Raw genomic sequence first — 26,269 nt, forward strand, 5'->3', positions numbered from 1 at the left:
CAAGGGCACATGGGGGCTGTCTAAGGCCAGGGAGAGGGTCTGGGGCCCAGGCTGAGGTAGAGCCTACCTTACCCTAGCAGGCCTTACCCATTCCTGGTGTTCTCAAACCAGTAGCGGTCACCATCCCGCAGCCGCACAAATTGGTCAAGAACGATGGTGCTGAACAGGGGTCCAGGGTCCCGGTGGCTCTCCAGGAGTCCCCCAGGGAGCAGCTCTAGCCAGGACAAATCCTGGTTGTACAGGCCAGCTGTGGCCTCCAGTACCTGGAACCAAGGGGCAGGAGTAACAGCAAGGACACGGTACCCACCCTCAGGCAAAGAGGTGGTTTGCAGGGATTAGCCCCAGGGATGATAATAATAAATGTCAGTAACAGCAACTCACTCCTATATAGTGCTTATTATGCCCCAGGCACTGCTCTGAGTGCTTTACATAAGTGAACTCCATTATGGGAACCCTCTCACACATTCAGCTGCCTATTCTATAAAGTAATAAAACAGCCAGCCAATCCCCATTCATAACTTGTTCTTGAAAAGGTATGAAAGTTGAAGGGACAAAACTAGAAGTGTAGAAGTTGAATGGCAGAATGATGTGTTATAAAAGGTTTCTATTCTTTAGAACTAATTTTTTTAATCCAATGCCTGATTATATATTGCCTTTTAGAGACAGTTTTCAAAAACATATCACCAGCATTACCTGATCTTTAGTTTTTTTTCTCCACAGTGTAAATAGCACTTGACCAGCTTAATTCCACTGAGGCCCATTTGAAGCTAAAGATTTGCTACTGTTGGTATGCCTGGTGATTCCTATCTATATATTGATTTTATAAAGTGTACGAGCCCCCATACTCATATCACTTCTTTATTGGCCTTTTAAACCTCCACTTTCCAATAATTTTATAAAATGGTAAGGGCAAAATGCAATAGAGTAGGCACACAATTGTAGAAACACTGCTATGTCAAGATGGTAAGGTATCCCAGTCTGGTCTCTTGGCTAGCAGGCGTGCCACCAGTCCAGGGGATAGCTCAGGGTGTAACAGCTGACTCCTGAAAGGCTGCTTAAACATCAGTGCAAGAAAGCACAGATTGTTCCTAAGTCAAGGACCTTCTATACCCACTCAGGAGGGTGGAGCGAACAGTAAATGAGATAGTGCCTATTAAGTGCCTGGCAAACAATAGATGCTCAATACATGCTTGCTGGATCTGAACAATCAGAGTGCAAAGCCAAATCTTGCTGGTCTGGTAATCTTCATCCTGATATGTAATATTGGGAAAAGTGACCTGGGTAAGCCCTGCCCCTCCCACTAGGTGCTTGTCTCTGTGCTCAAGTTTCACTACCATGACTCAGTCCCACGTGCCTTGTCCCTCCCACCCTACCCTCTGGGTCCTGACCCCTCCTCACAGTGTCATTGCTCCGGAAGAGCACAGGGTTGATGTCCTGCCAGCGGGTAATAGGAGACAAGCCCAGTGCTGCCCTGGCCTTGTTGTAAGAGGGCAGGCCCAGATCCCGGCCCCGCTGCAGGCAGCTGGCCAGGTGGTCTGTGCGGGAAAACTTCAGTGGCCCAGGCCAGAAATCTGGAGACGAGATACCAGACAGTCTGAGGGAGCTCAGGGCCACCACAGCAGTCTCCAGTCCAGACCCCAGGCTCCAACCAGCCCCAGAAGACTTGAGCCAGAAGGAGCCATGATCAGCATGCCAGAAGCTCTCTCATCAGTGAGTGCAGTGCAGGCTCCCAGCCCCAGTTAACCCCTCATACCTGGCTCTGGAAGTCCAGCTGAGCCTCTTCCCAGAGGCCAGGAGTTCACAACCTGCAGGGACAGCCTCAGACTCACCCCGCACATCTTCAACCACCACGTGGTCCTCTCGCTCTGCGATCTGGGAGGCCATGCCCAGCAGCAGTGCGTCCACATCTTCAGCACTTTGTAGGCTTGGGTGCTTTATACATTGTGGGTGGGGAGGAGAGGGGCGTGGTTAATGGAGTCAGATGTTAGATAGCCAGGCTCCCTCCACACCATCACCCTTATCCCTGAGCCCACCCAGTCCTACTGTTTGCTCCCAAACTGGTGGGACATTCCTGCTCTGCAGGCTGATTCCCCACTCAGGGTGAGGGGTGTCCCCATCCAAAGTCAATACTGCCTGACAGAGGTCTATACAAGCACAAGGGATCTTAAAATTTTACTCTGACCTTGGGAGACTTGACAATGTGGTTGGCAAATTCACTAGAAGATCTAGGTCTTAGTCCTCTGTTACCAACCAGCTGTATGACTTTGGGCAAGTCACAGGCCCTCTCTGAACACAGTTTCCTTCCCTTAATAAAAAGGGACTTTGATGAGGGGGACTCTGAGGCTTCTTTAGACTCAGCTCCAGGGCTCTGATTCTATGGCTTCTTTTCTCTTCCTCCCTACTCCCTTCCCCTTAGTAAACACTTTACACAAAGTATCTTGCTTTGCTTTAAATTCATGATCAATGCTCTTCATCCATGCTGGCCTGATTTGGACAGATGGGCAATCCCCAATAATCTCTAAGAACCCCTGCTTCCTCCCCACCACCCTCACACATACGCAGTCACACACTGCCCGGGATGTGTGTCTAATGGGAAGTTTCCTTGGGGCAAGTGAGACTAGTTGGGGTACTCCAAGGCCTAGAGGACAACCAGAGCTGTCGAAGGAGAGGGAAAACATGGGAGGCAGCAACAAAGGCAGAACCATACTTGCACAGGCCCCACTGGCTCTCCCACAGCTCTGAGGTTGGGATGGTGGGTTGACTTTTGGCCATGTCCAGCTACCTGGTCACCTCAGACTTTGTAGGGGAGACGCCTGAGGTCCTCCAGGCTGCCTCCTTCACTCCAGCCTATCCCAGCTGTCCGCTTCAGCCTTACTGCCTGCTTTCACCATGCACTCACACACACACACGCACACACACATACGCACACACACATACGCATGCACACACACATATCCACCACTTATGTGGCCCCCAGCTCGGACCTCACGACTCCAGTAGCTATTGCAGACCCGGAGAGCTCTGGAGACACTTGAGTTCCGATTGATGACCACCTGGAAGTGGCAGCTGGCGTTTCTGAAATGCAAAGAGCAGGGAGATGGTGATTGAGGTAATGGGGTTATACTGTCAGGCATCAGTTCTGGTCTCTGAGGCGGTAGTCAGGGACCCCAGGCCTTTCTGAGGTGGTGTGTGGTTCGGACCTTGGTACGTTCTGGGGGATCTGACTTTTGGAAGGTCCTATCCACAACATCAGACCAAATGTCTAAAATGTACTCCCTCATTAACAACATCAGACCAAATATCTAAATGTACTCACAGCTCACTCTCCATCTCTGACTCTCTCTCAATATATGTATATACACACATATGTAAAATACATATATACACACACAATTGTATGTACAATATATGTGTACATATATACCTTTTCAAAGGATTCAAAAATTGTTCTTTTGAAACTACTTGTCTGTGAATAACTCAATTGTCTATGTCTCGTACATCATCAGGCATACCCCAGAGATTATTCCAGAGTAAATCTAATCTATGAATTGTTTTAAATTATAAAGCATCTGTAAAAAAATAAATGGACATGCTTTGTTTCATATACACTTATTTAAATATGTGTCTTTTTTTTCTGAGACAGAGTTTCACTCTTGTTGTCCAGGTCAGAGTGCAATGGCACGATCTTGGCTCACCACAACCTCCGCCTCCTGAGTTCAAGCGATTCTTCTGCCTCACCCTCCCGAATAGCTGGGATTACAGGCATGCACCACCATGCCCGGCTAATTTTGTGTGTGTGTGTGTGTGTGTGTATACATATATATATATATATATTTTTTTTTTTTTAAGTAGAGATGAGGTTTTTACATGTTGGTCAGACTGGTCTCTAACTCCCAACCTCAGGTGAACCACCCGCCTCAGCCTCCCAAAGTGCTGGGATTACAGGCGTGAGCCACCGCACCCGGCCTGTGTCTTTTTCAAGTTCCCTTTTCATTATTTTGAAGCCAATATTTTCCTTCAGATTGCACACATTTTAGAACCCTCTGCCCCCAAAAGGTTGCAGGCCCCGGACCCTGTGATTATAGCTAAAAATGTCCCCAGTGTAGTATCAAGACATGAGGTTTAGGCCAGTGGGCTTTGTGACACCCTCTGAACCTTTATTACTCTATATTTAATGGGCGGGGGGAGGGTAATATCTACACCAGCAGCAGGAGAATGGAAGTAAAAGTGCTTAAAAACCACACTGATGTATCTTTTAAAACAATTGCTTTTCTTCCCCTCTCTATTCATCGTTCCCTTGGGGACACTTCAGACTGATAATCCTGTACAGAGAGCTCCTGAGGGCAGATTTTCTTCAGTTGACAGCCTCATCCCTCCCAGCACACAAACCTTGGAGCCCCTCCCTCACCTCATATAGACGCCAGGGGGCACCATGGTGGAGAGGAACTGCTCAGAGGCCGCCACGAACTCCGAGGAGATGCTGGGGTCCAGAAATGGCCGGTATCCTGGGGAAACAGGAGAACAGAGGACAGAAGAATTTAGCCCTAAAATCCCCAAAGTACTCCCCATCCCACCCCACAAAACACACTCACGCAAGCCCTCCCATCCTCCTTCCCCACGCCCTCACCTGTATACTCCGGGGGTGTTTTCTGCAGGAAGCTGGGCAGCCACTCATACATAGCGATGTTCTGAGGGGCAGAGAGGCGAGGAGAGGCTTGAGTTGGATGGGGCGGGACCTGGAAGGGTCTGAGCCCAAGGACGGCTTCCAGGTGGAGATGAGGACCAGGCAGGGTCAGTCATGGGAGAAGCAACTCAAACAGGAGCGGTGTGAGGCCTGTCTCCTCAAGGAACCAGGGGATTTGGGGGAGCGGGGGGTTGGGAGGTGATAAATAATAATCACCAGCCAGATTTCTCCTCTCAACAGCGCGTGCCTCCCTATCATTTACTAGGGCTTCCCTAGAACCTCGGCTGTCTGGGGAGGGGTTTCTGGGTGGAGGTTGTCCACAGATGGGGAGCTCCGTGGGGCATCGGAGTCTCCCGTGGACTTGCTCGCGGAAGGGGGGTCGTCACGGGGTGCGGACGGCTGACCTGGTAGGTGGCGATGACCCTCTTGCGCGCGTGCTGGAACAGCTCCTCGTCCCCCCAGTCTGGGTGCTGGCGGGCCAGCCTCTGCGCGCACAGGTTGTGATAGCGGAACCAGAGCAGGCCCAGCGCCTGCAGGAAGGGCTCCCGGTTCCCTCGCTCCGCCCCGAAGGCTGCATCCGACGTGGGGGCGCAGGGGAAGAGATGAGCGGTAGCGTGATCGGGGGAGCCCACACTCGCAGACCCCCAACCAGTCCCGTCCCGCCCCCACGGTCTCACCGTACAGCCCCCGGGGCCCGCTCTGCCCGTTGGCGGGGTCAGGCGCCGCCCACATGAGCAGGGGCTTCTGCGAGTCTTGGGGGAAGGCGGGGTCGGGCCCCGACGCCAACTGTCCCCCGGAGAAGCTCCGCAGCGCGTCGCTCCAAGAGTGTGAGGAGCCATAGATGGCGCTGCCATCCAGCCAACCCGTCACCTGGTTGGTCTGCGGGGCACGCGGCTGGTGAGATGGGGTCGAGGGACGGCGGCGGGCCAGGAAAGGCCGGGGCCCAGCGGTTGTCCGCGGCTGGGGAGTGGGCGCCCCTCCCTGTCAGGCCCTGTCAGGCCCTGCCAGGCCCGCAGCCCCGGGCCCCCCGGCTGGGGTGCGGCCCCTTCCCGCCGCCTTCCGCGCCTCACCAGGTCTCGGGGGTTGCTGGGGCTCTGTCCGGTCTCGGGGTCCCAGCGGCTCCTCTGGAAGGGCAGCACCACGTCCCCACGCTGGTCTGGGTCGAACACGGGGTCTCCGGGTGGGATGCGGATGTTAAGGAATTCGGCAGGGCAGCCGGGCGTTTCCACGCTCACCAGGTCCGAGAGCAGGTGATAGCCTGCGGGCAATGCAGGAGGGGGTGCTAGGGCCAGCGGAGGGCCACTTTGCCTCCTACCCTAGGTATCCAGCCTCCTTCCCTCCCCTGAAGCTTCAAAAGACTCAGCAGCCCTTATGGGCAAGTCCAAGCCTTGACCTCAGGCACTCCCTCCCAGTCCTTTGTCTCTTCTGCCCCTCTGTGCCTACACCTGCTCCAAGCTGTTGTTGTTGACAGTTTGGCTTTCTCCTTGGTAACTGGGAGGTGCCCTGTGAGTGTGCCTAGGCAAAGGGGCTGGCAGCACCAGCTCCAACACGCTGCAGGAACTAGGCATTCCTGATGGGCCAGCCACCAACCCTCAGTCACCGGGGTCAAGCCACCCTAGTACCCCCACTTTGACTTCCCCTCAGTCCACTCTGCCAGAATCAGAACCCTGCCCTGAGCCTGTCCTAGAAGCCATAGGGCAATGCCTAAGAACAGGGTCCCACGGAGAGTCCCTCCCAGATTATTTTCATGTTTCTATCTCTGCCACCCTCTTACCCCTACCAACAACCCAACACGGAGGGATGCCCCTTTTCCCTAACCCCACCCCTCATCTTTCTGCGTGGGGCAGATTTCTGCCTCCCCAACCAGAGTTCACTTCAGCATGGATCCTCCCTCCACCTGCTTCTACCTCTACCATACTCCACTGCCTCCTCCACCTCTCACCCTCATCCCTCAGGCTCTCCGTCACTTCTCTCTCGTCCTCTGACCCCTCTTCACATGCAGAGGTGTCCAGCCAACCCCACTGGCTTCCTTCCCCCAGAGGTTGAAGTTCTCACCAAAGAAGACCGCCAACACCGTGCGGTTTCGCAGGGAGGCCAGCCCTGCAGGGCCCCTCGAGATGGTGTTGCTAAGGTCTCGGGGATTGGGCAGGTGGGGTTCTCCCAAGGCCTGGTACACACCATCTGCATAGCTGGCTGGGACCAGGCGCTGCAGCCGGGAGCCTGGGGCAGGAGTGGTAAGGATAAGGATGAATCTTCAGGGGGCATTCTAGACCCCCTCTGTCCCAGGCTTCCCTCCATGTCATGGATCCTAACACCTTGGAAATGGATGGCCTTTGCTGGTACTTGCCAGCTCTTGCCTTGCAGCAGCAGTACCCCCCCTGGCCCTGGGGTTCTGTCCCCACTTGGCTCTCACTTACCTTTGCTGCCCCATCTGTGCTCCATGAGGTTGTTGTACCACCCATCAAATCGCTGCACCTCCCACGAAATGGGGTTCTGAGCTCCTGTGTGAGAGTGGAGGAAGGGGCAGCTGGGCAAGTCAGTGCATGAGAGGACAGGCAGGCCTGCCGGAGATGGGTGCTGTGAGCCTGGCACTTGGAGCAGCAGAAAGTGGATACTTGGAGTGGATGTGAGAGGTAGGGTACAGAGGGAAAAACCAGGGCAAAGTGTGTCCAAACTCAAGCCAGATCTTTAAGCCGCTCAGTGGGGGAGACATGGCAGGGAGCCAAAAAGTAGTGGAGCAGGGAGCAGTGTGTGCTGACAGATGGCCTCAGAGAGGGAGAGGGGGCTGGAGGAGAGCAGTGGCGGTGGGCAGTAGGATGCAGAGGACTTTACTCCCCTCAGACTTCAGTCCCTTGAGGGGACACAACAGGACAGAATCCATCCCCAGCCCTAAGACACCACACAGAGCAAGAGCTAGCCACACTCCATACCCGAGAAGGACATGCCATTCTGTGACCCTGGGCAGGGTCAGTGTGGTAAGGGGACTAGTCCTCTCTGGCTGAGCAGAGCCCAGGGCAGGGGTGTGGTGTTGCTACTGCTTTTTCCCCCAGTTTCTTGGTTGGGCAGGACCAGGGACTGGACTGGTGAGATGGATGACTTTGCCTCTTCTCTGGGGCATCTTGTTCCCCATACAATTCCTCCTCTTGATCCTGTCGTACTCTCCAAAATGAGGGTCCAGGAGGGAGCACTCAGCTCCTGGGGAAAGAACTAAGGAATGAGGGATAGAGGGAAGATCCAGAATGGATCATGGAATCGGGGATGGAGCAGGGATCTTTCTGATCAGTAGATCAGATGGCCGGCCTGATTCTTTCCCCCAAACTAGGAGTCTATAGCCCTGGGGCTTCCTCTCTGCTCACCTCAGAGAACAGACACACACATTCACACACTCACTCAGCAGAGTTAGGGGGGAACATGACTTAGGGCCTTATGCTTGGGCAAAGAACCCAGCTAAGGGTCTAAGACTTTGGGCAGGGCCACACATGTGATCTCTAAAATAAAATGAACCTGTGGCACATAAAGGAGTGAGCTTTTGCAGGACAGTACAGGGAAAGTGCCTCTTGGGGATAAGAGGTGAGAGCTGAGGGAGCCAAGGAAAGAAGAGGGCTGGAAGGAATGTGGAGGTGAACAGCTCTGGCAAGGGAGAAGTTGTAGGGAAGGTGTCACCATCCTGTTACCTCCAGCCAGGACAGATCCTTCTACAGGTTTTCTCTGCTTTCTGCTTTTGCATCTCCTATCCCCAGTGATCTTTTAAATTTAACTTGTGGCACTGTAAGCCCACTTCCCTCCACAGAGATCCAGACTACAGAGAGCAGCCTCAGATTCCAGCAAGAAATTGTCCACTGAAGGCAGCAACATGAAACTCTTGTGGAAGACATTGCTTTTGTTTCTGATCATAATGTTTACAAATATTGATGACTCCCTTTCAGCTTTGGGTCCAATCTGATCCCAAGATCCTTTATTGTCTTGTGTGTCTAATCAATCTTTTCCTATTTTGAGTCAGAGGCCCTCACTTTATGGAAAACAAGAGAAGACAGAGGAGAGAGAAAGGGCCCCCAAACTGTAAGAATAAAATAGGAAGTGCTGACAGCAGCTGAAGGCTCCCTAAGTCTGTGTATTTGGGGATAATTTTCATTCCATTATCCATCCATTTCTTCAACAGCTAGAAATGGGCAACTCTCACTTGCAGGGCACTGTGTCAGCTAGAGACTAAGGATACAGATGAATATCACACAGATCTTGCCCTTGGGGAGCCCAGGGGATGCTGGGTTCCTCTGCTCCTAACCATGCTTCTCCTCCAATCTGTACTCACCCACAGGGGTCCATGCCCCAAACAGAAGTGTCCATGCTAGAGCCAGGCAGAAGACCATGATGAAAATAATAGGGGCTCAGGGATTAGAATGTCCCAAAATGAAGACCCTAGAAAAAGGACAGAGAATCAGCCCCAGCTACTCAGAAGAATCAGGTCAAGGACTCTGTAGGCCTCTGTGAATCAAGGCCTGGGGCTGGGCCAAGGTCACAGTAGGTAGCAAAGTTCAAGAGACTCACTCTTTCCCAAAATTCTTTAATTCATTCAGCAAATACTTCATGAGCACCACTACAAACCAGCAACTGACACAGACACTGGAGATTAAATGATGAACAAAACAAACAGAAATCCCTGGTACATACCTTCATGGACTTTACCTTCTAAGATTAGTTGGAAAACCCTGCTTTGGCCCAGCACTCCACAGAGTGTGTTCCTTGTACAGAGCCCTGGTTGGGAATCAGGAGACTAGACTGAGGTCTCAGTGCTGCTCCCAGTCCATTGTGGGATCTTAGATAAATCACTTCTCCAATCTGATCCTTGGTATCCTCTTCCAGCTATGGGAGCAAATATGCCTGAACTGTTTACTTCTCAGCGTGGTTGCCAGAATCAGATGTGAGAATGAGGTTGAATTCAAAGCACAAAAAGTGACAGGTGTTGTGCAAATGTGATATAGAGAGGGTAGGCGGGAGCTTGGCTCCTCTGGTTGGATCCAGAAGGGATGCTCTACCAGGTGCTCATGTATTTAGTGCAAGCTTCCTGCTCTCTCTCTCTACCCAGAGTCAACAGGGAAACAGAGGCAGCAGAGGACTCAGGCTGGGACTCCTGAGTGGAGCAAGGAGTACCTAAAGCCAGTGAAGACCTCCTAAAGGCAACCTGGAGATTGGGGATAGGATAGACGAAGAAAGGAGCTCAGGGAAAGCCTCATCCCCAGCCAAACATCAGGGTTCCTGGATGGGTTGTCTAGAGGAGAGAACCCAGGGAGTGACCTCATCCCTACTCCATCTCCTATTAAATGAAAAAACCTAGGCCCTGCCATAACTGGAAAGCTCAGTATCACCTGCTGCATTTCACAGACTCTGTCCAGGTGATGGCCTTTTAATAGTGAGTGAAGAGCTGGGCTCTGGATGGTTGAAACTGTAAAGCTGGATATACTGAAGTAGCCACAGCGGTCCTTCCCTGATCCCAAGATATCCTTAACCCCCACCCCCGGGCCCCGCCACCATGTCTTCAGGATCCTGGGCCCCAACGCTAATGTACCACTCAGCCCTTAAGGGCATGAAATGGGCTTTCAGACCAGGCTGTGTGGGGATGAGCTGAAGAAGAAGGTGGACATGCTTAATCACCACTCCTTGTGGGTGGGTTGCCCTTAATGATTTACACAACGACGGGGCAGTAACTTCTCAACAACCTTGACAGGAAGGCACAACCCCAGGACAGGGCAGTGAAGCCCCAGGCAGAGCCAGCGGCAGAACCAGAGAGAGAACACAGGCCTGCCTGTTCTTGCCCCACATGGCCGCTTTTCCAGCCTGAAGCCCTAGAGTGGTGACCCTGGTGGCCCTGAGGTGGGAGGAAGATGGTTCAAGGCCATCTTGGTCCCAAGGGAGGGCTGAGGGGGAAAGCTTGGATCCTAAAGCCCAAAGCTCCTTCCCTGGTATGTTTTGCTGGTGCCAGGAGAAGAACCCGTAGGCCCAGGCAAACTAGGCCACCCAACATTCCCAGGTCCCAAAGAACGCAGTCTCTCGAAACCTTGATTGGGCAGAGGACAGGCCCTAACAGGGCCCGTTTTAGCCTTAAGATAAGATCGGAGGCGCAAGGGGCTAGCATTCCCCTTCCTTCCATAACGTGGAGGGGCGGCGGCTCCCTCACCCACCCTGCCCTTGCTGCTCCCTCCCCTGGAGCGCCCAGGCCCGCGGGCCGGGAAAACCCTCCCCGATCTGACCTGCGGCCACGGCGTCACCGGAGCCCGGGACTGCAACTTGGCCCCGGCCTGGCTCCCAGCTGGGCCCGCGGAGCCCTCTCTCGTCCAGTGCCTCTCCAACTCTGCGCCGGGACGGGCGGGGCTGGGGGTGTGGAAGCGACGGCGCGGCCCGGCTCAGCCATAGGGCGGGGCTCAGTGAGGCGGGATGGAGGCTGGCGCCGCGGAACCCGCGGAGGTGCTTCCAGGGGACCGCAGGGCGCGAGGTGAGACGGCGAGGGCTCGCGGGGCGCCGGTAGAGATATTCGTCGGTGCTAAAGGCCCGGCTAGTGCGCATGTGTGGGCGGCGAAAAAAGCAAGTCCGCCTTCACAAGTCCCACGCGGCTGGGGAGAGGGTGGGAGGCGGAGAGGGTATGGGGAGGGGAGACTCTCCTCAAATCCTCTCGACACCGTCGGGTCTGGGCTCCAAGTCCAAGACCATCGATCACCTGCCGCCCACAGACCAGGCCAGGCGTCAAAGCAAGTCACCCATCCGATCCAAACCCCTCTAAGAGCCTGGGGTCACGTGTCCCTCCGGGGATCCTCGTGAGATCTCGGGGGTCCCACCGCCCTGCGAGCCGCGCCCGCGCCCCGCCAGACCCGGAACTGCATCTCTAGGTTTGCGCTGGAGCTGCTGGGATTGCTGCGTATGGGTGGGGGGCGCAGAGGAGGAGGGGGATTGGAGGGACTGCTTCGGAGCTGGCAGACCCCGGCACTACGGTCCTGGCGAACCCAGCCTGTTCTGTACTAGGCCGGGAGAGGGAGGCGGCGCCGCAGAGCCTCAGTGCAGTCTGAGAAGTTTGGGAGTGACTTGAAGAGTGACTGGAAGCACTCCAGACCCGGTTTGTCCGGTCACAGCCGGGTCCTTACGTGAGTTAGGAGAGGAGTGGGGGTCGGACAGGAGCCCCCACTGAGAGTAAGGTCGCGTGTTTGTTCACAGAACGTCGGGACCTGGTTCCCTCTTTACTCACATCCCCGGGGGCGCTTCGAGTGAGGTTCCACGGGAGAAGGTGAGAAGCGCAGGCGGCCACACGCACAGGGGAAGGTAGGGAACAGTGGTTTTGAATGATGAAGGCTGGAGGTTGTTCTAGGCTGAGTTTTCTTAAAGATTGTAACTTTATGTTTTACTCACCCCTTATACACACATAGGAACTCCACTTCAACCTGTGGTAGGTAAGGATTGGGTAACTGTGTCTATAATAAGATTGAGCATAATGAAGTCTTCAGTACATAAAGGGAGCCCAGAAAGGGAGGATAGTTCCTGCTCCTCCCTAGGCCAGGTGAGAAAGGAGGACCCTAAAGTATGGGGAGCTCCCCCCACCCCATGAGAAAGCATCCCAATTTTGTCACACGGGCCTCTGATGAAGTCACACAGGTATCTATATTACTGAGAAGGACAGAGTCTGGGTGGTTTTTGTGTCTGTGTCTCTGTTTATCTAAATTTGTAGGTGTATGTTTGACTATCTTGTGTCTGCTTATTTATAATTTATATCAATGTACACAGTGCATACATCCTAGTCATGGTGGTGAGGTAGGGGAAGAGTGGGTCAAGTTAATATTGATAAGAGATTTTCTCACATTACAACTAATTCTACTGTCAGACGTTACTTGACAAGCCAGGAAGAAAGATGTTCCCCAGGGAAAGAAGCTTTGTAGGAAAAGCAGGACTGCTGGGTGTGGGGTCTTCTCATTTCACTCCCACCTCTTCATGCATAAGCCCTGTTAGGTTAATAATGAAAACCAAATTAGGGTCAGGGTCATGAAAAATTAACTTTAAATTAGGCAATGCAAATAAAGGAGGACCTAAATTTTGAAACTGAACAAGAAGAAATTCAGAAAGGCAAATTTCATTTACCAGTGGTCTTTTCGCTTCTGTCATCTTTAATAAATATGACATTTTGTATTTTTTTAAAATAGAGGTGGGGTTTCACTGTGGTCTCAATCTCCTGACCTCATGATCCACCCGCCTCAGCCTCCCAAAGTGTTGGGATTACAAGCATGAGCCACCGCTCCTGGCCTAAATATGACATTTTGGAGAATTGGAAATAAGTTAACATTGTTCTTCTATACTTAAAATACAAAAAGCCTTTTGTTAGTGTTTATTTTAAGCATATGTTAATGGAGATGAAACATTCTTGTAAATTTTTTTATAACCTCCCTTTAAAATAAATGCAGGAATAATATTTAAACCTGACCAAAATACATTATATTATCTCTTATTCACATATGTTAAAAATACTCCTTTTTGAATTCCAGCATATAACACATGTTCTTGCTGTTAGCCTCACTTTATCTTCCTATCTTATTAGCCAACATATTTTACATTTTATAGGCCTTCCTCCTATGGACTTTTATTTAAAAATATAGTAGCTTCAGTCTAAATGTCATAAATAAAGAATTCTTAGGTCAGTGAACATCTGCTTTAAAATAAATATCACTATCACATATTTTATAGAAGAATTTAATTCATGAATTCTTAGTTACTTGTGTCAGCTAAGATTGAGATGTATGTTTCTGATTCAATTAAACATGAAAATTTGTTTCTGGGTCTTTGTTAGTCTTGGAGACTCTAACTATTGGAAGAGGCTTTCTGAGAATTTTGAGAAATTACTAAAAGTTGACAGAGTTAGTCAAATCCTTTTGTGCCCAGTCCTTAGCTCTGTATTGGTGATACTCAGTTAATATTGACTTATAAGTATAGGGCAGGGCAATAAGGGAGCATAGCTCCCCCTTGTGTGCAAAATCAGAAGAAGTCACCTATGGGGAGAGGAACTTATATTTATTCATTTGATCCAGAGACTGATTAGTATACTCTACATGCAGGGGATGCAAAGATGGAAAGATTAAATCTCTGCCCTCAAGGAGATTACAGTCTAATTGGGAGACAGATGTTCAGACAATTAGAGTACAATGTAATCATTGTTATCATGAAGGCATGTTCAAAATGCAATCAGAATGTTCCAAGTGGGAACCTCTACATTGGCCCAGTGGCATCAGAGGAAACTTCACAGAGGAGGTGACACAAGCTGAGACTTGAAGGGTGAAAAGGCATTTGCCAAGAGAGTGAGCGCATTCCAGGCAGAGGAAATAGCATATCCAAAGGTACTGAAGGCTTGAAAGAGCATGTCAGATTCAGGGAGAGAGGCCATTCAGTATGGCTATAAATTAGGCTGGGCAAAAGATGGAGAGAGTATAGGTGGGACCAGGTTATAAAGCACTTTATATGGGATAGGAAGAAGATGAGATTTTAGCCAGAGCAGAGAAGTGAAATGATTATATTTGCTTAGTAGAAAAAAATGATTCTGGAACCAGGTAAGAGAGGATGAGCCTGGGTTAGGGCAGAGGCAGTACAGAAGGAAATGCATGGATAGTTTCAAGAAATATTTAGGAGGTAAGATGGTTCAGGTGTCTGGCTTATTTGATTGACCAGTGGTGATGTTGCCAAACATACAAAGACAGTAAAATAAAAAGCAGGGCAGAGACAATGAATTCCGTTTGAGGGGCTGTTAAATTTGAGGCATCAAGGGAACATCCAAGTGAAAATGTCCACAGGGTGATTGGCCCTTTTGAGTTTGGAGCTCAGGTAGGAGGGCTACCTGAAGACATTTGAGAACCATCAGCCATGGGAATGGATGAGATTGCCCAGGGAATCGGGAATACTGCTGAAAGAAGAGAGCCACCACAGATTCCTGGGGAGCATCAACATTTAACAAGGAGGAAAAAGAACTAGTAGAGGAGCCACAAAGAGATAGCCAAAAGCAGGAGTCCCTGGAGAACATGGTGTGATGGAAGTGCAAGGAGATAAAGTTTGAGGAAAAGGGACATGGTCTGCAGTGTCGAATACCACAGAGAGGTCAAGAAGCATGAAAAGTGAAAACTGCCCCTTGGATTTAACACTTAGTGACCTGATGGAGAAGACAGGGAGGAGGAAAAGTCAAGACTCTGATAGGTTGAAGAGATAAGGCCGTGGAAATGCCAATATACACTGTTTTTTTCAAAAGCCTGGCTGTGACAGGAATAGAGTGAAATAGGATGGTAGCTGGAGGGGACCAAGAAGATCAAGGGAGAAGGTTCTTTCTCTGTGTGTTCTTAAGGTGGGAAAAATTTCAGTGTACCCTTGAGAGAAGGAGCCAGCAGAGAAAAAGAAGCAGGATGGTATGAAGGGAAGGGGGACAACGGATGATAAAGGTGATGGAGAAGGCAGGCATGAATGGCTAGAGCCCAGGAGGATGGATTCGCAGAATAGGAGAGAAGAGAGACGCCTATTCCTCAGGGATGGGAGACTTGAGTAGTTAAGAAAAAGCAAAAAAGTTCGTGTTAAAACTGACACTCAAGGGTTAAGTCACTTGCCCAAAAGACAGGATTAGAAGTTAAAACTGTCTTTCTGTCTCTTTGGCTGACACCATGCTACTCCCACAGACAGCACAAGAAGGTGGCCAGCTTAGAAGGAGAGAGGAAGGCTGGGAGCTAGAGCATATTAGGAGAATCCCAGCATTGGAACTAAAAGGGACCTGGAGATTATGAAATCCATTTACAGATGAAGAAACCAGGGACTCAAGAAGTTGTTGCTTACCTGTCCGATATCACAATATTAGTAAAGAACTGAAACTAGTCCCAGAATGGATTCCAGCTCAGAGTTCTCTTCAAAAAAGATTGGAGAGGCAAGGCACAGTGGTTTATGCCTGTAATCCCCAGCACTTTGGGAGGCCAAGGAGGGTGGATTGCTTGAGGTCAGGAGTTCAAGACCAGCCTGGCCAACATGGCAAAATCTGTTTCTGCTAAAAAAAAACTTAAAAATTAGCTGGGTGTGATGGCACGCACCTGTAATCCCAGCTACTCAGGTGACTGAGGCATGAGAATTGCTTGATTCTCGGAGGCGGAGGTTGCAGTGAACCAAGATCGTGCCACTGTACTCCAGCCTGGGTGACAAAGCAAGACTCTGTCTCAAACAAACAAAAAACACTACAAAGCTTAAGAACTTAATAAAAAATTTAAATGTACTCTGTTTTTTATTTACTTAAAAAAAGAAAGATTGGAGAAAGAGATAAATGGAGTAATGAAATGCCCCCTCCTTCCCAACTTGGGAGCTTATTTGTTTCCAGTACTATTCTTAGCACTTTATATACACAATCTCATTTCATGCTCACAATGATGCTTACAAGATAGACATTATTATCTCAAATTTTTAATAAAACTGGGTGTCTGTAGAGGTCAAGTCACTTGCAAGAAGCAGAGGCAGAATTCAAACCTTTTGGAGCTACTTGACTCCCAAGCTCATTCTTTCATTATAACATTTAATAAGACAATGTGTGGTCAGACTAAATTATGGAGCCTTCTGGGCAAACTGAAAGCCCGGTACAGATCACACTGCAGGAAACGAGGAAAACTGGGATCATTGACTCTAAGATGCTTTTTTTTTTTCTTTCCACATTTTGACATCTCTGAAATTAGGTATACCTCACCAGCAATGGTGGCCATGGTTTAATGGGCAAGACTTTTTTCCCCCTTTATTTGTGCTAAATAGTAGTGTGTCATGCAATGCATTCTGTCTGAGATTTAACTAAACACATTAAGTTCAGGTACCATTTTCCCAATATCCTGCAGAGGAACAAATAAGAGTCAAACAAGTTCTCAGATCAGGGGACAAGCAGAGAAGACCACAGCTAGGGTTTGAGCTGAAACTTGGCCTGGGAATTGGAATCAAAGAGAAGGGCCAATATTGGTAATCTGTGAAATAGAAGGACATCTGGCCCCAGCACTGCCTGATAGAGGATAGGTGCCCCTTCAGTGCTTATTTAGGTGAACTCAGTGAAGCTCAACTGTTCTGCAGTTACCGGAACAAGAGCCAGGGTGCTTGAGAAAGCTGGACAGACCTGTGTGGGCAGTGCCAGGTCTGGAACTCAGTCCTCTGATGATGTGGCTGGATTATATACTCAGCATAGAGCTGCCTGGCCTTTGTTCCTTTGGGGACTGAGGAAGAAAGCCAATCTTTTTGTAATCTGTACTATCTTTCACCTTATGCCTTCACCTGATAGTAAATATAGCTCCTTTTATGTTCTGTGATCTATCTGTGCTAGGGGCCTGAAGGAGAGAGAAGAGAATTTTATTTCTTGAGACAGACCCAGAAGAAACAGAGAAGCCTCAAGGGTGGTGGTAGCACTGATTTATGGAACCTGGGGGTTAGGAGAGGAGAATGGGGCAACAGAGACTGATGCAAAGACCCTCATTCTGTCACCTAAAAGATGGGGAGATGGATGGCTGAGCGGCAGTGGAATGGCAGTAATAGCAGAGTCTGATGATGCACAAAATGTGAGCTCCAGAGAAGAGGAACCTAGTGTGGCTCATTCTGTGCTGTATCTCCAGCACTAAAAACAGTGCCAGCTGCATTGAGGGCATGCAATAAATGTCTATTGTTGTTGTACAGCATCGCCTCCCCTGCACAACCTCACCAAGATGGCTGCTTTGGGACACACGTTCCCCTTCTATGCCGGCCCCAAGCCAACCTTCCCAATGGACGCCACTTCGGCCACCATCATCATGATCTTTCTGACTGCACTGGCCACTTTCATCGTCATCCTGCCTGGCATTCGGGGAAAGACGGTGAGAAACCCAGTCCTGGAGAACCCAGCCCAGAGAGACCTCAGCCTCAGGCTGAGGAGTCCAGAGTCTCTGACTACAACCAGGCTAAGGAAGGAGACCCCAGTGTGAAGAAAGCATCACCACCATCCCAGGCAGAGAGTCCCCCATTCATTGATTCAACAGTTTTTATTGAGCACTGGTGCTGCATGGTGGCTCATGCCTGTAATCCCAGCACTTTGGGAGGCTGAGGTGGGAGGATTGCTTGAGGCTAGGAGTTCGAGGCCAGCCTGGGTTTATAGTATAGCCCTCATCTCTTAAAAAAAAAAAAAATTAGCTGGGCATCGTGGTGTGCATCTGTAGTCCCAGATACTTGGGGGGCTGAGGTGGGAGGATCACTTGAGTGACCGCAGTGATTAGAGATCACATCACTGCACTCCAGCCTGGGCAACAGAGTGAGATCCTGTCTCTAATAAATAAATAAATAAATAAATAAGCACTTATGTGCCAGACACCCTGATTTCAATTGACCAAGTGATCTCAGCTTTAAAATTCCCATCCCTCCCCCAAGTCTGGAAACAGGAAGGGTAGATGTGGAAGGAGGGCACTCCTTACTTAACCCACCCACCTTGCGACTCAGAGGCTGTTCTGGCTGCTGCGGGTGGTGACCGGCTTATTCATCGGGGCTGCGATCCTGGGTGAGTGCGAAGTGTAACTGACTTGGGCAGCTGCCTCCATCCCTTCAACTCCCTCAGCAGCCTGCCTCTCTTCTCCTTGTTTCTCCCACAGCGGTGGGCCCTTGCTTCAAGGTGGCTTCCAGACCCTGCCCATACGCCTCTGTCACCATGGCCTTATCTCCTCACTCTTACCCTTGCCTGGAGAAGTGTCACCCTGGGAAACAAACTGGATGCATCTCCTCAACCTTCCTAACGCTTTTATTCGGGGTGGGGAAAGGAGGTCAAAATGAATGTCTGTGGGGAGAGGGCCCCAGACAGGAAGGGAGGAAATGGGAAAGGGCGGTTTGCTTTGGTTTGGTGATTAGGCAAATAGGAGAGATAAAAGTCTCCGTGAGGCCAGGCACGGTGGCTCATGCCTGGAATCCTAGCACTTTGGGAGGCTGAGGCGGGTAGACCACCTGAGGTCAGGAGTTCAAGATCAGCCTGCCAACATAGTGAAACCCCATCTCTACTAAAAATGCAAAAATTAGCTGGGCATGATGGCAGGCACCTGTAATCCCAGCTACTCGGGAGGCTGAGGCAGGAGAATTGCTTGAACCCGGGAGGCAGAGGTTGCAGTGAGCTGAGATCATGCCATTGCACTCCAGCCTGGGAGACAGAGCAAGACTCTGTCTTAAAGAAAGTCTGTGTTGAAGCTATCTGCTTTTGCCTTGCCTGGCATGGCTTAGGTTCATGCTTCCTTCCCAGCTCCCTGAGTGACTCTCCCTAGAGCAGGGAGAAAGGGAGGGAAGAGGTCAACAGAATGTGGCCAAGGGAAATCCCACACATATGGTTGGCAGACTTACCATGAGCCAGACCCTGGCTAGTTAACCAGTATCCAGTTGTGACCAAAACAGACATGGACCCCTTGTAGTTCTCCTTTGGACTCTAACCTAGTAATGCCTAGACCTCTCTGAGTTCCCATATGTCCAACTCCCCAACCACAGCTGTGAATTTCAGTTCGGAGTGGTCTGTGGGCCAGGTCAGCACCAACACATCATACAAGGCCTTCAGTTCTGCGTGGATCAGCGCTGATATTGGGCTGCAGGTTGGGCTGGGTGGAGTCAACATCACGCTCACAGGTGAGGGAGGGCTCTTACCTGTGAGGGAGGGGAAGGCTTTGCTGTCTTTGGGATCTATGTTTGGTGTGGTCCAAAGAGCTATAGGATGTCTGGCACTGGGGCTGGGAGGATATGTGAGGTGGGAGGTCAGAGGCATGGTAGGAAGGGAAGTTCAGGGCCTTGGAAGCTGCCTTCTCTCAGTTGAGATCACTTCCTGTCCCTCTGCCCAGTGTGAGTGAGTCCCTACCTAGGCCCCACTCTGGCCCTTGGGTTCCTGCTGAGCACAGCTGCCTTGTGCCCCAGGGACCCCCGTGCAGCAGCTGAATGAGACCATCAATTACAATGAGGAGTTCACCTGGCGCCCGGGCGAGAACTATGCTGAGGAGTATACAAAGGCTATGGAGAAGGGGCTGCCAGACCCTGTGCTGTACCTAGCCGAGAAGTTCACTCCAAGAAGCCCATGTGGCCTGTACCGCCAGTACCACCTGGCGGGGCACTACGCCTCGGCCATGCTGTGGTGAGGATGGGAAGGGGACGGGGTGGAGGCCCTGGCAGCCTAGATTCAGGAACAGGGTTTCTCCCCATCTCTCCTCCACTCCTGTGCGTATCTCGGGTGGGGCGGCCTGGCACCAGTCACCACAGTGCTGCCTTGGGAAGTCCGTGGGAAGGAATCCCCGCCTCATATCTTTGGGTCACTCGGGTCCCTGAGCCTCCACCTGGGCCCGACCAGGTTCACCAGCAGGTAGAAGTACCCGGGCCAGTCCTCACTGGGTCCTGGCTCTCCAGGGTGGCATTCCTCTGCTGGCTGCTGGCCAATGTGATGCTCTCCATGCCTGTGCTGGTATACGGTGGCTACATGCTATTGGCCACGGGCATCTTCCAGCTGTTGGCTCTGCTCTTCTTCTCCATGGCCACATCACTCACCCCGCCATGTCCCCTGCACCTGGGCGCTTCTGTGCTGCATACTCACCATGGGCCTGCCTTCTGGATCACACTGACCACAGGTAAGACCCAGCCCTAAAGACAAGCACTGGAAGGCTCAAGCCCAGGGAGGGAGGGCCTGGGGGCATCCTATTGGTAGAGTTGAGGGTCTGCTCCTGGGGGCCAGGATGGCTTTGCCCTCTTTAAAGCCCCATCCTCTTGTAGCTCTTATCTCCAGATTTTCTCTCCCCAGCGCCACTTCCCCTCCCTCCTCAGAGATGCCCACTCCCTTGTATCTTCTCTGTCTCTGTCATCCCCTAACTCTCTTCACCCAGTGGCTTCTAAAATCTTCCAATCGCCTGTCCCCTCTTGCTTCCTCCAAATACCCTTCTCTGGGTCCCCATTCTTAAACCCTTCTCTGACCTGCCTTACACAGCCCTAAATTGTCCTGCAGTCTTATTCTCCTCTCCTATCTCACTGTCTACTCCCTCATGTGCCTCCTCATGCCTCCTCCTCTGTGCCCTGCCCTTCCCCAGGGTTTTTTTCTTTTCTCTCCCTATTTTCGGAGTTCTCTCTCTCCCTCTTTCTCTCTCTCTCTCCCGGGATATAACAGAAGGAGCACTGGGCTTGGAGTCTCAAACTCAGGACAACAGAGCTGCACCAGCCACATGCCCCTCAGCCAGTCTCCTCTCTGAGCCCAAGTTGCCCTGAAGCAGGGCTCCAGGCTTCCCTTAGAGTTGTTCTGACACTCCCAGGGGAAAATGTCCTCCGGAGGTGTTACTAGCACTAAAGTGGACAACTGTTGCCCTCATCTCCAGGATTGCTGTGTGTGCTGCTGGGCCTGGCTATGGTGGTGGCCCACAGGATGCAGCCTCACAGGCTGAAGGCTTTCTTCAACCAGAGTGTGGATGAAGACCCCATGCTGGAGTGGAGTCCTGAGGAAGGTGGACTCTTGAGCCCCCGCTACCGGTCTGTGGCCGACAGTCCTGAGCCCCAGGACATTCCCCTATCAGAGGCTTCCTCCACCAAGGCATGCTGTAAGGAGGCACACCCCGAAGATCCTGACTGTGCTCTATAACATTCCTCCCCGTGGAGGCCACTGGACTTCCAGTCTGGCTCCAAACCTCATTGGAGCCCCATAAAACCAGCAGAACTACCCTCAGCGTGGCTGGTACCAGACCCCCAGCACCAATCTACAGACGGAGTAGAAAAAGGAGGCTGTACATACTGATGTTACAAAACAAAACGAAAAAGCCCTAAGGGGCTGAAGAGATGCTGGACCTGTCCACAAAGCTTGTTGCCATGATAAGGCCAAGCAGGGGCTATCTCATCTCTGCACAGCAACCCAGCCTTTCCGTGATGCCTTGCCTCTTCGAGATGCTATTCACTGAAACCTAACTACACCCCCATAACACCGGCAGGGTGGGGGTTACGTATGATTCTCCTATGATTTCCTCTCATCCCTTGGCACCTCTTGTTTTCCTTTTTCCTGGGTTCCTTTTGTTCTTCCTTTACTTCCCCAGCTTGTGTGGCCTCTTGGTACAATGAAAGACAGCACTGGAAAGGAGAGGAAACCAAACTTCTCATCCTAGGTCTAACATTAACCAGCTATGTCACATTCTCTTTGAGCTTCAGTTCCCAAATTTGCTAAATAAGATTGCAGGACTTGCCAAGAATCTCGGGATTTATATTTCTATGCCTTGCTGACACCTGCCTTGGCCCTCAGACACCACCTCACAAGAAGTCAGGTGGGAAGTTAGTGAATCAACTCCAAAACGCTATTCCTTCCCACCCCACTCAGCTGGGCTAGCTGAGTGGCGTCCAGGACGGGGAGTGGGTGACCTGCCTCATCACTGCCACCTAACGTCCACCTGGGGTGGCTCAGAAAGATGCTGTCTCTGGTAGGGTCCCTCTGGCCTCACTAGAGGGCACCCCTATTACTCTGGAGTCTCTAGACGCAGAGAATCCGGTTTCACAGCACAGCCGAGAGTGTACTGCGCTGTCTCCAGCCCAGCGAAGCTCCTGAGGGCGTGCGATCCCGGAGCGGAGAAGTCATGAAAATTAATGGGAAAAAAAAAGTTTTTAAAAAACAAAAGAAAAAACAAGTTTATTTACAGCTCGCCCCAGGAGACTTTCCCTGGTGCCTGCGGATGTCCGGATGTCCGAGGCCTCCCGCCAGCAGCGCGCAGTGCCCTTCCCGGAGCTCTCCTGCTTCCCGGCCTGCCAGGTCCCAAGGCAGGGAAGGAGTCCAGATTGGGTCCCCCTCACAGGTTAGTGGTGATGTATTTTAAGTCCGGGAGCGCGGCCTGCTCGTGCAGTGGGTTGCCGAGGATAAGAGGTGAGCCCCCTTTCGCCTGGCTGCAGTCCTTGGCGCTTTGGTCCAGAAGGGTGCGAAGAGCACTGGGCCGAACGTAGTGGAGACTCACCACCGCCCCTCCGAGGAAGAGGCACAGGATGCCTGTGGCGGCGGGGACCGATAGAAAGGAGGGCATGTGGAGTCAGGGCTATGTTGCCTAGGCTGGTCTCGAACTCCTGGCCTCAAGCGACCTTCCTGCCTTGACCTCCCGAAGTGCTGGCATTACAGGCTTGAGCCACCATGCCTGGTCCCTCTTCAATCTTTTGGAGCCTACCCTTGTGTTACCTCCCCCGGCCCCACACACACCTCTAATCTGGATTACATGAAACAGGGCAAGACACCCACCCCTTCTAAGACCCCGTCTTTTCATCTGTAAAATGGTCATAACAGTGCCTGTTTCTGTGAACGATTGAGAGGGGCAAATCAGATAATAGATGTGAATTCATTCTGTAAACTGGAAAGTGCACACCGGGTATCAATCCTGTCCCCACCCTTAGCCCCCGGGGCCCATTCCCTCGGTCCTCACCGGTTGCCAGCGTGACCCAGAAGGCGGCGCCGTACTGAGCGGTGAGCACGGCGGAGCCTAGGCGGAGCGGGCAGAGCGGCACGCTGGAGATGGAGGCCAAGGCGAAGATCCCGAAGAGCGCGAAGGCTCCGGTGGTCAGCAGTGCCAGGCCTCCGTAGAGCGGGGCCGGCGTGGAGAGCAGCACGTTGGAGAGGAGCCAGAAGCAGAACGCCACCCTGCCAGGGAGTGGGGGGACGGGCCGTGAACAGGCTTCTCCCAGCCCCTGGAGTTCCCACAGCCTCGCGCCCCTTTGTCCCTACCCCAGCGCCAAAGCCACGGGCTGGGATGGCTGCGGCGCAGGGGAATTCCCCGGGGGAGAAGCGTGCTCCTGAGGTCCAGGCGGTGGCTGGAGTCTCTCCGGATTCCGATGGTCTGTGCAGACCTGGTGGATCTTCTAACCCCGGAGGCTGTCATGCCCACCCCGAGCGCGTCGGGTCTGGCTGCAGCTGCTCAGTGCCTCCGAGGTCTGCATCCTCCAACTCACACGGCCCAGCTCCCGGCACACACACACATGCACACAGCCTTCCCTCCAGCGCTTACCACAGCGTGGCCGAGGCGTAGTGTCCCGCCAGGTGGTACTGGTGGTACAGGCCGCAAGGGCTACTCGGTGTGAACTTCTCCGCCAGGTAGAGCACTGGGTTCGGCAGCCCCTTCTCCAGCGCGTTCGCGTACTCCGCGGCGTAATTCTCTTTCAGATGCCAGGTGAACTGCTCGTTGTAGTCAATGGTCTCGTTCAGCTGATGCACTGGGGTCCCTGCGGGGTGTAGCAGGCTCTTGGGGCTGTGCGCGGTCGGAGACCTCGCAACTAAGCGGATTCAGACAGGAAAGTGGGAGTGTGGCGCTCTCGGCGGGAGAAATGGGTTCGGTGGTGGTTGGAGAAAACGCAAATCCACGAGGACCACAAGCTATTTGAGCTTGTGGAATGTGAGAGGCCCTCCAGCTATCCCTGACACACTCTTCTAACCAGGGGATCTCCCAGCCCCAGGAGTTCATTTAGCTCTAGCCCCCTCACCTGTGAGTGTAATATTAATGCCCTCCAGGCCCACGAGCAGACCGACACGGGCTGTAATGCGCGCTGCACTGAAGGCTTTGTAGGATGTGTTGGTGTTCACTCTACCCACGAACCATTCTGCACTGAAGTGCACAGCTGTAGGGAAGGGCATACGGTGGGGCGGTGGGCGGGGGAAGAGGGTGGGAAAATGGAATTAGGGAGTGGTAACGGGAGGTGGGGCATTGTAGAGAGATGGGGACTTAGAGGTCCAATGTCGTTGCATGGTAAGGGCCAAAAAGTGGGCCCTAGAAGGAGCTAGAGAGTGGGAAGAAGGAGCAGAAAACCAAACCCAGTTCCCTATTGTCCCAGGTGCCCTCTGCCCACCTCCTTTGTCACCCTGGTCCTCCCCCCTTGGGCTGCACCACACACTCACCCACGATTTCTGCGCCTATGAACAGACTGAGAAGAACTCTCACCAACCAAAACCAGCGCTGCAGGAATAGGCGCCCGGGTCAGGCCTGAGCCCTGCCCAACCAGAGTCCCCAAGACCACCCTTGACCCTACTTCACCTGGGTCTTTAGTTATATCCAGACCTTTGAGACTAATGTCAGGCGAGCTTTTCCTGCAAGTCCCTCTGGGCCACTGGCATTTCTAATGTTTTGTGGCCATGCACTTTCACCTCCCTAGCCCCATTTCCCATATACCCTAACAGTGCCTCCCCCTACTCCCACCCCCTGGCACTCTTCCACCACCTTCACTCCCCTAGCTGTCTGGCGCCTGGTCCTGGTTCTGCCTTCTGGTCCAGTCACTGCTTGGTGAGGCTCAGTGAGTCCAGAAGTGCTAGGCATGCAGGGGTCACCTCCCTCAGAAGAGGGAGGCTGCAGGGCCTGGTCTCCAAGTGGAGGAGGTGGGAATGCAGATACTCCTAGGTGCACCAGTCCAGGGAAACCAACACAGATTAAGATGCAGAAAAGCTGGGTCCTACCAGAACTGAAAAATGTACAACCTAGGTTCTGGGAGAGGGAGAAAGTCTAAGACAATGCACCCAGTTGGCTCTAACTTCAAATCCAAGGTGGGAGTCTCAGTCTTTAGGATGGGGCACCCGTACACATGCGTCTCAACCCAGTGCAAAGGGGAACACCACAGTCTGAGCTGCTGGCATCTGTCCTTTCGGCCTGAAGGTCATCACCCACGGGATGGGATGAGAGTGCAGCTTTAGTCCTGGGAGAGATGGGAGACCCTCCAGTACATGAAGCCTAGACTCTGCCTCAGAGTGACTGGACTGAGCACCCATTCTCTGCAGCAGTCTTCCCAATGACCCAGCTGGGGTCCTTTTCCAGGATGTCCTGGATGGGGAGCTGTGCCTGTCCTTGGAAAGGGGTGCTTGCTGCACTATACTCCTGACTTCGCTCCACCTGAGCCTCAGTTCGACTATTCATGGAGGCTTTTGTACAGTCTTACCTGTTCTGGGTCCCTCAGGAGACAATCTGCCCATAAGCCTTCCCCCACTCTACCTGAACTAGGAGGACACCCTTACCGAGTGGCCACGGATCCCCGGCAGGATGAGCAGGAAGCTTGCTGCTAAAGCCAAAAACACTAGAATAACGATGAGCAGTAGAACGCTGAAGCCTGCGGCATGCCGGGGCTGGGGGTAAAAAGGCAGTACGCCGTTCCACAGGGTCATGCTGCACGCCGGCCTCGAGCTGCACGCAGAGGGGCAGGCAAGCCAGCAAGGTGGGGCTACCTGGACGCGGGAGAGCGCGTCCTTGGCGTATCTTCGCGTACAAGGCCGGGATCCAGTGGGCTGGTGAAGTCTGAGTTCTGCACCTCTCAGCTAAGGAAGCGTGGAGGTGGGCTGCTCTCAACGCTCTGGGGTTGGTACCAACAGAGTTGTTCTAGCCCGCGAGCGAAACTATTTCGTACTGTCTGTAGCCGTTACTTTCCTGGTTCTGCGGGTTCGCCCTGAGTTTGGAAGTCGCGCGGAACCCCTTTTATAGTAGCGTGGGCGGCGTGCCGCAGGGGTGTCCCAGCCCAGCGGCTGGTCTGAGCGGGATGAGGTTATGCAAATAAGGGCTCCACCTCCACAGCAGGAGGGTGAGCCCTGGGTCCAGATGCTCACACTCGGCGCAGGTCTGTCCT

The 26,269-nt window shown here is 52.2% G+C and overlaps 3 protein-coding genes across 14 annotated transcripts in view; 1 reads left to right on the forward strand and 2 right to left on the reverse strand.

The window, feature by feature from the left end:
* The window catches only part of DUOX1 (dual oxidase 1), a 36,441-nt gene extending 25,407 nt beyond the window's left edge, over nucleotides 1–11,034 (reverse strand). For 2 of the 4 annotated variants that reach the window (XM_033190250.1, XM_033190249.1), the window contains exons 1-14: nucleotides 10,930–11,010; nucleotides 9,368–9,544; nucleotides 8,994–9,100; nucleotides 7,102–7,185; nucleotides 6,740–6,904; nucleotides 5,755–5,942; nucleotides 5,362–5,563; nucleotides 5,089–5,255; nucleotides 4,628–4,688; nucleotides 4,409–4,505; nucleotides 2,985–3,075; nucleotides 1,830–1,932; nucleotides 1,399–1,571; nucleotides 88–263 (exon numbers count right to left, since the gene is read on the reverse strand). In XM_033190250.1, coding sequence (XP_033046141.1) covers nucleotides 88–263; nucleotides 1,399–1,571; nucleotides 1,830–1,932; nucleotides 2,985–3,075; nucleotides 4,409–4,505; nucleotides 4,628–4,688; nucleotides 5,089–5,255; nucleotides 5,362–5,563; nucleotides 5,755–5,942; nucleotides 6,740–6,904; nucleotides 7,102–7,185; nucleotides 8,994–9,051 — 1,565 coding nt within the window. In that variant the 5' untranslated portion in view covers nucleotides 9,052–9,100; nucleotides 9,368–9,544; nucleotides 10,930–11,010. Of the gene's footprint in view, nucleotides 1–87; nucleotides 264–1,398; nucleotides 1,572–1,829; nucleotides 1,933–2,984; nucleotides 3,076–4,408; nucleotides 4,506–4,627; nucleotides 4,689–5,088; nucleotides 5,256–5,361; nucleotides 5,564–5,754; nucleotides 5,943–6,739; nucleotides 6,905–7,101; nucleotides 7,186–8,993; nucleotides 9,101–9,352; nucleotides 9,545–10,929 lie in introns of all 4 variants that reach the window. The other 2 variants (XM_033190248.1, XM_033190247.1) reach the window with 2 other exon arrangements.
* Nucleotides 9,536–23,035, forward strand: DUOXA1 (dual oxidase maturation factor 1). Of its 9 annotated transcripts, none has more exons than XM_033190259.1 (10): nucleotides 11,046–11,171; nucleotides 11,407–11,562; nucleotides 11,696–11,814; nucleotides 11,885–11,954; nucleotides 17,369–17,544; nucleotides 18,161–18,218; nucleotides 19,184–19,318; nucleotides 19,601–19,814; nucleotides 20,084–20,301; nucleotides 21,037–23,035. In XM_033190259.1, the coding sequence occupies exons 5-10, from the start codon at nucleotides 17,398–17,400 to the stop codon at nucleotides 21,294–21,296; spliced, it is 1,032 nt and encodes a 343-aa protein (XP_033046150.1). In that variant the 5' UTR covers nucleotides 11,046–11,171; nucleotides 11,407–11,562; nucleotides 11,696–11,814; nucleotides 11,885–11,954; nucleotides 17,369–17,397; the 3' UTR covers nucleotides 21,297–23,035. The 9 variants fall into 9 exon arrangements, with proteins under 9 accessions (XP_033046145.1, XP_033046146.1, XP_033046147.1 ...); XM_033190261.1 differs by having other exon boundaries at nucleotides 11,696–11,786; nucleotides 11,885–11,989; XM_033190260.1 differs by having other exon boundaries at nucleotides 11,696–11,786.
* DUOXA2 (dual oxidase maturation factor 2) lies at nucleotides 22,298–26,094 on the reverse strand. The gene is made up of 6 exons (XM_033190265.1): nucleotides 25,668–26,094; nucleotides 24,564–24,621; nucleotides 24,152–24,286; nucleotides 23,680–23,893; nucleotides 23,101–23,315; nucleotides 22,298–22,676 (listed from the first exon to the last, which is right to left on the reverse strand). The coding sequence occupies exons 1-6, from the start codon at nucleotides 25,812–25,814 to the stop codon at nucleotides 22,483–22,485; spliced, it is 963 nt and encodes a 320-aa protein (XP_033046156.1). The 5' UTR covers nucleotides 25,815–26,094; the 3' UTR covers nucleotides 22,298–22,482.
* Between the last annotated feature and the right edge of the window lie 175 nt (nucleotides 26,095–26,269).

The sequence above is a fragment of the Trachypithecus francoisi genome, unplaced genomic scaffold (assembly GCF_009764315.1).
Source record: "Trachypithecus francoisi isolate TF-2019V2 unplaced genomic scaffold, Tfra_2.0 Lachesis_group3, whole genome shotgun sequence".
NCBI lineage: Eukaryota > Metazoa > Chordata > Mammalia > Primates > Cercopithecidae > Trachypithecus > Trachypithecus francoisi.

Bases quoted from the DNA above. Each gene is read 5' to 3' on its own strand.
- DUOXA2 (XM_033190265.1), bottom strand. From the start codon at position 25,814: ATGACCCTGTGGAACGGCGTACTGCCTTTTTACCCCCAGCCCCGGCAT. The intron at 24,287-24,563 runs GTGAGTGTGTGG...CCTTCCCTACAG, and splicing joins CATAGGCGCAGAAATCGTGG to CTGTGCACTTCAGTGCAGAA. The intron at 23,894-24,151 runs GTGAGGGGGCTA...TACACCCCGCAG, and splicing joins CATTAATATTACACTCACAG to GGACCCCAGTGCATCAGCTG.
- DUOXA1 (XM_033190254.1), top strand. From the start codon at position 10,564: ATGGTTCAAGGCCATCTTGGTCCCAAGGGAGGGCTGAGGGGGAAAGCT. The intron at 11,172-11,884 runs GTGAGACGGCGA...GTTTGTTCACAG, and splicing joins AGGGGACCGCAGGGCGCGAG to AACGTCGGGACCTGGTTCCC. The intron at 11,990-17,368 runs GTAGGGAACAGT...GTTGTTGTACAG, and splicing joins GGCCACACGCACAGGGGAAG to CATCGCCTCCCCTGCACAAC.